At 32.8% G+C, this 10,952-nt stretch overlaps 1 protein-coding gene across 1 annotated transcript; it reads left to right on the forward strand.

Annotated features, from left to right (window-relative positions):
- Positions 1-1,102: 1,102 nt before the first annotated feature.
- Positions 1,103-10,605, forward strand: LOC112689993 (achaete-scute homolog 5). Its single transcript, XM_025563886.1, has 4 exons — positions 1,103-1,491; positions 4,535-4,904; positions 5,681-5,813; positions 9,912-10,605. Exons 1-4 carry the CDS (start codon positions 1,429-1,431, stop codon positions 10,096-10,098), a joined length of 753 nt encoding a protein of 250 aa, XP_025419671.1. The 5' UTR covers positions 1,103-1,428; the 3' UTR covers positions 10,099-10,605.
- Positions 10,606-10,952: the final 347 nt, after the last annotated feature.

Genomic DNA, 10,952 nt, shown 5'->3' on the forward strand with positions numbered 1-10,952 from the left:
TGTACAGTTGTTACACTATTCGTCTGTTGCTTACGTAGTGCGAGTCATGTGCGTAAAATCTGTGTGTACACATGTGCGCGCACTTCTGGTACTCGCGCGTGATTTATTATCACGGCGAGCGATACGTTTCGTTATCCGTTAAGAACAACGTTTTATTTTGTACAGTACGGACGAAAGATTTGAAAACTGTAATTGGATTCTAAGTTTGTAATCGTAACGCTACTTTCGATAGGGGGGCTTTTTTTTTCCAATTCAGTTGTTATTAAATTTTTTCCACGGCGTACCGGTGCGCGTTCGACGTCCGCGTGTTCGGCACGGGTTTAACGGTGACCGCGGTAAACGTGAAATGGTACACGTTTACACCGAACTGCGTAAGCATTCCGACGACTTTCCGGTCGCGGTCGGAACAACGCGGCGAATCCGGTACGCGCACTCAGGGACTTCTCGGAGCGCGTGCGCGTTCCGATTGTTTTTCTAACGCGTCGCGTTCGCGGCTCTCCGGCGCACGCGGACCAGACGACGGGACCACCGCGCGGTCACGGTACGTAGGCACACGGGTACACCGGGTAACCGGTGCGGAGAAAAAAACGAAAAACGGTGGAAAAGAAAGAAAGAGAAAAACAAAACAAAAAAAAAAAACCAACGGTCGGATGGGTACGCACCGTGGCCGTTTAATTGTATTATGTCGGCGTTAGTTGTTCGCGTCCACGGCACCTCGGGACACGCCAAACAATACGGAACACTTAGGTGACAATAAGGTGACACGTGTTGGTACAGTTGTCGCGCACGCCGCCGTTCAACGGCGGAAGGGTCGCAGTGGAGGGCGGAGAGAGGAGGTAAAGGACCGTTTGCACGTTCGTCGGCGGCGCACGGGAGGGCGGTGAGCTGTAACTTAATGGAAGGGGCTGTGAAGTGTATAGAACTATGTGTTAAACGCGTGCACGTGTATGTAAAATAGGTGTACACGTAGTCTGGTTTGATGTGGGTTTTTATTTTTTTAATTTTTTTTTTTTTTTTTTTTTGTCGATTATTTAAACAAGTGTAGATCCGTGTAATTAAAACGCCTTTTTTTTTCTCTTTTTTTTTTCCAAACGTTACTATATTTGCGTCCCGTCGCTTCCCGAAGAGAGCACTATCGTCTGCGGTGTAATAATAACAACACAAATAATTATTATTATTATTATTATCATTATATTCATTATAATAAATACACGTCGCGATATTAGTGCGCTATCGGTTGCCGAACGATTCGAACCGTGCAATAGCTTTGTGCCATTTGTGATGACAGTTTGACATACGTGCACTGTAGCTGTGTTACACGTAGCGACTCGTTCGATTTCGTCGGGTGGTCCACGGCGTGGATTTCTAATACATTTCTTGTTTTGCCTTTGATCCTTTCCCGTTTCGACAGCACGGCATCGCGAGGGAATGAGCATGGACCAACTATCGCCACCAGGAGGAAACGAAAACGACGCGAGGTCCGTCATACACGTAAGTGGATCATTTTACGTTGGGCTTTAGTCTACCTGGACGGAAAAGATAAATGTCACATAGACGAGATCAATAGTCTTAGGTCTACTAGAATATGCACGATGTTTTTTTCTTAACCACTCTGTAGATTTAAGTGATTTAAAAACAATTATTTTCCTTTAATTTGAAATCTCAGTAAACGGACATTTTCATTATTTCATTATTTGCTACCATCACAGTTCTAACATTTTTTTAGGATTTTTAATTTCATATTCTAAACCAAAATAACTGAAAATTTCTTTATACTTAGCAGGCGCGGAATAGGTATTAAGGGGCCGAGGGGGTTAATTAACTAGACCTATTATTAGATTTCAACTAATAAATATTTTTAGCTAATAGTGCTGAATACATATTTATGTACTTTTTGTTCAATAATGTTTTATACAAATAAAAACATAAAACAAACATAACATTTTGTATACGAGTATATATTATTTTTATTAAATATGACATCGAGAACCGGGAGGCGGTTGTCTTTTTACCTCCCTGGACAGTCTGCCCAGGTGCTTAAATAACCTGACCTGTAGTTAATACGAATTTAGACCTCATAATACCAAAATAGTGCACCACAATTTTGTGAAGTATACATCAATAAATCCACACCACTTAACTATTTATCTATATTGTAAGTATTATTTAAAAAATAATAAATTAATTCGACATCAGATTTGTTTACATTGGCATTTTCAACAAAATATTCTACTTAAAATTTTACTCGCATGGAATTTGAATTATAAATATTCATTTAAATTAATTAAATTTAAAATGTACATAATATATTATAATATTTAATTTATATATTATTTTAAGTACAATAGCTTCAAGTATTCTACTGGTAAGTAATTCTGCAAAAATAATAGTTTAAATTAAAAAAAAAAAAATCACTCTGTATAATATGTATATAAAAAAAACATTATATAATTATATTACGGGGCAAATAAAATTTTTTCATAGGTAAATATAATATAAAATTATTAAATGATTATTTTATAATATTAGCTACAGCTAATTGAGTAATAGATTTTATTTAAATTAAAATAATCAACAAAACAACATAAAATCTAATGGTCTTATTATTTTTTTTTATTTGTATATACAATTCATTCTATTCGAATATTACTATTTTAATTTTAAAAAATATTTTATTCGTTATTTTTTACTATTTACTCCATTGTAATAATACTAAAATTTTGTTTTTAAATTTTAAGTCGTAATTTGTTCAATCAGAATCCTAGTAAAATTATCTTAAAAAATAAATAATATATATAAGTACTTAAATTAATAATATAAATCACCAATCAAAATGAACCCTACTCGAATAAAGTATAAAAAAAAAGTAACACTGAATTAATCCGCTTAACTAAAACATGATATGGAATAATAATTTGTGTAACCAAATGTGTACGTGTGTCTGCTTAAATTCCACTCGCGTATTTATGCTATAAAAATGTAATTTTAGAGACAACGTAAACTAATTAAATATTATCGAGAAAACCATATGTTCTTATATTTCTTCGATAACACCAGATACTAAATTATTTGATAAAAATCACATAAGTCATAGATATCCACATGTCTTAAATTATATTTTTATAAAATGTTCAACAAAATATACTATCAGAATTAAAAAAGCCAAAAAAAAAATGAATTGAATAGGTAACTAAAACAATGCAAAATTAACTCCTAGTTACCTCAACGATTAGGAAACAGAACTTTTATCATACTTTTATCAAATCATAATTTGAAATAAGAATACCAATATTGGTAATTTGATGGTGAACTGCTTTAGATTTTCTACAAAGTTTGAACATTTTTCAAGCAGAAGAATCACCCAATACGGTTCACTTATCGTGGTTTTTCTGTTATTATTTCTTAACATTTAGTTATCAGTAGTTAATCAAAAAAATTAATTTAACACATAAATGAAAACAGTTTTTTTCTTCAAAATTAAAACAATAATTCAAAATTAAACTGACAGGATATAAGGACTATGCGTTGGAAACTCGTCAGGCTTCACTTACTATGCCATGAGCCAGTGATGTCGTTTATTATTATAATTACAATGTTTAAAAAATAGTAAACTTATGAGAATATATTTATTTATTTAAATTACATTAAGAATTTAATGAAAACTTATGCACGCACTCAAGTTATATATATTGTAGTACCTAATATCTTCTTATGTATTGTTATAATTTTACTATTATTTACTAATTTTAACTCGATTAAATATTACTTTTATTACACTATTATTAATTTTGTTTCTTGTGGGTACCAATAATTTGTGTATAGCTAAAAGGGAAGGTGTGTTAACAAAAAGATGATTGATATCATATTCAAATTATTACATATTGTTATTATTTATTATTATTATCGCAAACGATAAACGAATCAATTATAAAAGGACGTGACGTCTAGTTACGGGTTCGTTGGATGGTGTGTGTGATCAGTGAAATACTCATTGCGCTAGTTACTACAACTACCTTACGACTATAACAACGACAAAGCCGATTAGCGAATGTGTAAAAAGTTGTCTAAAAAATGTTCCTTAAAACTCAGTGGTATGGAGGCCCCTTGACACCCCATAGTACATTAAATTATACTTATTGTCGAATCTAATATTTCTAATGTGCGATCGGAAGAATAGCGGAAAATATTAATTTTACAGTGGTACATTTTTGCTCTTGTTTTGCGATCAAACTTTCGGACACGAAACCCGTACCGAATGTCCCAGTACTTTGTTTAGTGTAATGCGAGTTGAACCCGAAATGATTTTACACGACTGAAAACGCAAATGGCGCGCAAAGCGTTCGATTGCGTTTTTTGTACGTAACACTTGCACACGGTTCGAATACCATACGATATTCGAATTACGGTAGTAGATTCACGACCGCACGTACAACCATCGCCCTCGTCAGGATTTCGACCCAGGCGGCCGATTAACCTTTCCCGGGCGGTCCCTCGAGACCGTGTACCGTTTAACCGTATTCCCCGATGATTGCAGGAGAACGTCACGCGCATAGTGTACGTGGACAAGTCGCACGCGGACGCCGTGGCCGCACACTACGACCAAAACGAGTCGTCGGACTCTTCGACCATTTGCACGCTGAGCAACGTGCTGCCGCCGATCGGTTACGAGTACCAGCACCACGCGCAGCACCAGCCGCCGCCACCGCCGCCGTCGCAACTCTCGCCGCCGCCGCCGCCGCAACCGCCGCAGCCGATGGCCGGTATGATCGGCGGGCCCAACGTGCTGCTGCCACCGGTGTACGCGGAAGAGCACCAGCAGTACGCGGTCGGCAACACCGCCAACTGTTACGCGCAGTCCGAGACCAAGCCGTGCTCCAGGGTGCGGTCGTACGAGTCCGAGAGAGGTAGGTGCACCGCCGCCGCTTGCCGGTACGTTTCTTGAATGGTGTTTTCGCTGGGCCGACGGACGATCGTTGTTTTATCGATATCATGGGTCCGTGCAGTAGCAGTGCGACGGCCGCTCCCATCCTTACCCTACGGGCACTTGAGGCATGTGCCCAGGGCCCCGGGTAATAGGAATTACAACTTAGAATTTTAATCTGCAACGTATTAATACGACCGCCTAAAAAAAAAAAAAAAATTCTTGATTGAAGGAAAAAAGCAATGTTAAAATTTTAATGTCAAATAAATAATGAACGCTTAATTGTGTGCAATTGCATTAGGTAAATTTTATTTTTCACCCCTTTATTTAAAAAGATTTTTCTTTAAAATGATATCATACATATCATATAATATATGATATTCATATAATAACTCATATCTTCCGGCTACACAAAAGTCATCGTACTAAATAAGCTTTTGATGTTTTTACTCACCTGTTTTTGGTTTACTAAAAAGACCCCTAAGCTCCAGGTGCTCATGGGCCCCTGCATAGCCTAAAACGGCCTTGGTGACGGCAGTAATTTCACGTTCGCTCCAAGTGATGTCGCCTAGTTGACTATAGTTTAAAAAATCCACTGCCGCTCGCAGTGGTTCAGACCCAAAGCTCTTTGTTCGGCCCCGCGCGGTGGTCGGAGAAACTTCGGTTACGCACGTTTTACGTTCTTATTATCCAATTTTGGATTATTACGAAAAAAAATTATTTAATATAAAATGTATTTTTTGGGTTTGCTGCCCGCAGATTATAAAAAGTCCGCATGCGATAGAGAACGAACGCGAATGCGAGATATGAACAAGGCCTTCGACTTGTTGAGAAATCGCTTGCCTAAGAGTAAACCACCCGGTAAAAAACTCTCGAAAATCGAGTCATTGAGGTCAGTACAATTATTCTATTACTTTTTTTAACACTTACTCAGAAAATTAATTTTGGATAAAATTATAAAAATTTAATTTAATAATATGTAGGTATGTGACATTTTTTTTAAATGATAATAATCAAATTCATTTTTTCACGAAATTTTTTTTTTTTTTTTGGAAAATATTCAGAGTTTATTGAATAAAAAGTTTAAAAATTATCTATGATTACTTATAGAACGATTATTAAATTTGTTCAATAAATATGCACTTCGAAAATAAATTATTAATATTCTTACAACTTACGAATATGTTGAACATAACTGTACTTACTTGTGAAAAAAAAGTCGATTTTAAATTGACATCTAAATCTATTTTGTTTTATTTAAAAACTTAATAGTCGTGTAAATATTTTTGTACATCACCGGACAGTAACTTCACTGCAGATATATGAATAGTTGAACCCGTGCACTTTGTAGCTCGTTAAAAATCCTACCTCTTATACGTTTCAAACTGTGTGTTAAATTCGTTACCTGTGATTATTTTAGCAGTATATTTTTTATACATATCGATAGATAATGGGTCACAATTTATTTAAAACAACAATTAAATAACCAATATATAGGTACTAATAAATTCACAAATATATCTAATATAAATATCACTGTTCACAAGACATCCCACGTTTAGGTCTAGCTATAGTCTATAAGTTATTTAGACTAGCTTATATGGGACGCGCATTGTAAGTATAAGAAACACCATAATAATATTATCAATTTCTATTTCATTGTTTTTATTATATAATAATAGATACTATATTATATAGAAAGTCGTCACTAAAATTAAATTATTTCATATCGAAAATATTCCTGGAAATTATTACGGGCGTGCTGAATATAGATAATCACAGCGTGCGGCACAGATACGGGCAAATATAATTTCAGTTTATGGTGGTGGGAGAAATCGTATTCGTTGTGCACTTGATCTTAGGCAGCAGCACATTACAACCAAAAATATTTAATAAAGTTTAATTCTTAACGTAAAAACTGTTTCGCGCGGGAAAGAACCAAGAAGGCTACAGTCATAACTAAGAAACGGAATTTTCACCACATAAAAAGGGGAACATTAGCTGTAAAATATCGTTTTCATTTTTGCGATATCGGAACTACAAAAAAAGTTTTCCAAATTTAAAAAACACAAAAATAATGGATTTTGAAACAATAAGAACTTTTTTCGTATAAGTGATATCAAAAAAATAAAAACGATATTTTACAGATAATGTTTTTAGCTATATTGTATATAAATTTGGAGTCTTAAAAATTATTACAGTCTGAGTGGTTCTATCCCGCGTGAAACGGTTTTTACGGACGAATTTATACATGTGAAGCGTCCTCTTAAATTATACTGCGTAATAATCTTACAACGATTTCAAATTTAGTTTATCATTATGTAATTTTATTCGTTTTATCGAGAAGAGTCTGACAATTCAAGTATTCAATTGAATTGTATTTACTGGAGTGCATTTGAATACACAATATTTTTGGTTCTTCCTTCTAGTGCGTACACAAATAAATCAGAAAGTTTTCCGACACGTAAGCATGCCACATACAGCTGTCCATGTGAGAAACATGGATTTTCCAAATTCAGTTCACATATTTATAGCGATTATCCTTGTGCTTTGTTGATGATCATTGCAAATGTGAGTCGCATCGGAAACGAAAATAAAACGAAACGCACGTGGAAACAAATAATAAAAAATAATAATAACTAATTCAGGAATAATAATTTCTTTCACACGAATTATTATCATTATTGAAACTAATAGCAACCATCTATAAACAACGATTTCAATCGTAAATCTCAAAAAAGGCTGAGCACCACCCGGAGTTGAACCTATCACTTTTTAACTTAGCCTATCTTCTACCCATATGTCTAAAATATCTGTGTACCAAATTTCGTCACAATCAGTCCAGTCGTTTAGGAATGCATAAAGGACAAACAGACAAAAATCCATTTATTTACATTTATATTATTATTATATACATTTAAATTTTTATTACATTTACATTATTTGAATTATCTTACAAGATAAATAAATAATGTTTGTTATATTTCAATAATACAATAATTTGGGTTATAAAAGTTTTAAATCTTTTTTTCAAAATTAAAAAATAATATAAAAAATATGTAAGTCAAAATATACATTAAATACAATTAATTATCCATCGCACTAACTCAAACTGCAATTCTTTGTAAGCATCAATAACTTATTAGAATTTAAAAAATGTTTTTATCCAATCATCTATAAAAATTGTATGCGTTCATTTGAAATTTTTTACTCTGAAAACCAAATATTTTTATGAAAATAAAGCATTATTGGTCCTGACAATTAAATTTGCAATAAAATTATATAATTTACCTACATAATAACAATGTAATTCATAATATGTGTACATTCACTACAATATTTCATTACTGATTGTATCATGAAAAACACATTATATTATGACACTTTTTCATCCCACGTATTACATTGTTCTAGGGAAATATAACTATTTTATTAATTTAAGAATACCTATTTAAAAACAAAACAATTATTATCAACTAAAGTCGTAAAATAAGTTTATATAATGTATAATAATAATAATAATATATTATATAATTTATATAAAATAAGTAGTTTATTTTTAATAATCATAACTGTTTCACTCTCACAATTAATCACTTGATATTGATAATAAGTTGTTTTTTATCATCTTAAAACCAAAAGACATTAAATGCTAAATAGTTTTAGTTGAGTAAATTTTTTTTAAATTTAAGTGTTAAAACATTTTTTATCTAAAACAGTCATTGGTTTTTTTTCTCCCCTCACATTTTTTTCTTTTTAAATATAATGGACCTCAATAGGTCGCATTTGTTTTTGCCCAATATCACATTACATTTTAAACCATCGGCTCCCAAAGTGTGCACCGCGATGTCTGTACAGGGACGTCATGCCGTCATGAAATAGTATCAGGTATAACATTTTCCTTATGATTAGTCATGCTATGACTTAGAGAAGGACACCCTGAAAAAACTTTAGATCAAAAAGGGCGCCATGAGTCGAAAAAGTTTAAGAAGTACTGGCTTAAACAAACACATAAGCTGTGCTCGACTTGTGGAGGGATGTGAGGGGACTGAAAACTCCAACTAAATTGTCAGATATTCTATCGTACCTCAACTGTTTTTAAAAAAAAAAGTGCATGGGACGGTACTTTATTTAAGTTAAGTTTTTACAAAATTATAATATATATCTGTAGGTATACCTAAGTAAGTATTAGTTTTTGTTACAACGAAACATAATAAACGATAGTAATCTAACATCAACATCGACAATGTTTGTTGGCATACACAATTGCGTACCTATATTGCCATTACATAGAACGCCTGTAGTTTATTTTATTATTATTATTTTTTTTTTTTTTTTTTTGTTATAATTAGAATTTCGGAAATAACTTCAATCTATAATAATTTTTAGTTTTCTTCAATTTATGTTTTTGAAAAAATTTCAAGCGTGGTGTTTATGAGAAAGAAGTGGGTGGGTAGGTACTGAAATATATGTTGTGCACATGGTTTATAAATGTTCACCACACCCCTGCACATACTATATTTATATATTGAGATTATGGTTCAAAGTTTGAAAGTGAATATACTTAATAAGTTATGGAATATTCGTTTGTTTGTGGTAACATGTTTAGGGTGTCAAATGGGGATGAACCAGTGGCATCTTTAGACCTTTTATAGGGGAAGGCGAAATTTATTCATATATTTACATATTCACATTTGTGTATTTTCCTAATATGATGTACAAATAATGAAAAACAAAAATTTTTAAGAAAAGAAGGTCTTGAAGGGAAACTGCCTCCCCCTTCCAGAACTTCCCTGGGGTGAACACGGTTATGTTCAGTTTTTATTTAGATAGGGACGCAAAATGTATGTGTCATCAGAGTACTTCTACTGTTTATTTTCCAAGTCGAGCACTGCACAAAAAAAGAAGGATTTTGGATGATAATTTCCATCTTGTCGTTGACCGTTATACCAGTAAGTTGTTCTTGATCGATTTGATGTGTGCGCTGCAGGATGGCTATACGGTACATAAGACATTTGCAAGCTATCTTGGAGTTTGGACCGGAATACGAGACGAAGCTTTACACCGTGCCGTGCACTCAGTACCTGCCGCCACCCACATATTACGGTTATCAGCCGCCGTACGGTCAATGTTGGACAACAGCCGAATACTCGCCCAACGTGAGCAATCAATACTAACAATCTAACAATAATACCGACAATTATTGTCGGCCGTCATTGTGTATCGTATCACTTAGTATATGTACGGATTATAAATTTTCGTTTAGAAAGGTTTTCTTATTTTATTTTATTATTACCTATATACATATATATATTTATTTTATTATTATTATTATTTTTTTTTTGTACATTCATATGTTTAACGGGTACTTGTTTGCGGTTCGATTTACGCTATTGATCATCATGTATTCGTTTATTAATAATTTTTTTTTTTTTTTTGCATCGTGTTTCTTGTACACGCGCTATTCTATTTTAAGACTAATATATTTAAATTATATCGTGTAACACTATATCTATTACAAAATGCATTTCTAATAACCTAATAGAAACTATATAATATGACAATAATCGAGATTGACATTGTACAACATTTAATTCAAACAGATCTGTGTCGATTTAAGTATCTGAAATATATATATATAATTACACAAATACTCATTCATGCATAAATACATACATATTTTGTTGTGCTGTAAGTGCTTGATAGTTTTTTTTTTTTTTATGTAAAGTAGTCATTGAAATTAATTAATAAGAATTTAAAAAATAAATAATACTTACAGGTAATTATTATCGAAACGAATAGCTTAAACTTGCTAAAACCTGAACGAAATTATGATTTAAATTATTTGGTATTATTTTCAAGTTATTACGGTTTTTCTATATATTTAGCGAAAATAATAAAATATGTGTCAAAGTAGGTACAAATCGTAACTTCCTATCACCATTGTCCGATTTTCAAATTAAAAAGTTATTTAATCAAATTTTTGATACAATCATGTCATATAAAAGTTTTATTAAAGAAAAACAAATTA

This window comes from Sipha flava, unplaced genomic scaffold (genome assembly GCF_003268045.1).
Source record: "Sipha flava isolate LNK unplaced genomic scaffold, YSA_version1 48961_pilon_pilon, whole genome shotgun sequence".
Lineage (NCBI taxonomy): Eukaryota > Metazoa > Arthropoda > Insecta > Hemiptera > Aphididae > Sipha > Sipha flava.

Coding starts and splice junctions, on each gene's coding strand:
- LOC112689993 (XM_025563886.1), top strand. CDS start 1,429: ATGAGCATGGACCAACTATCGCCACCAGGAGGAAACGAAAACGACGCG. Junction 1,492..4,534: donor ACGCGAGGTCCGTCATACAC/GTAAGTGGATCA, acceptor CGATGATTGCAG/GAGAACGTCACGCGCATAGT. Junction 5,814..9,911: donor TCGAAAATCGAGTCATTGAG/GTCAGTACAATT, acceptor TGTGCGCTGCAG/GATGGCTATACGGTACATAA.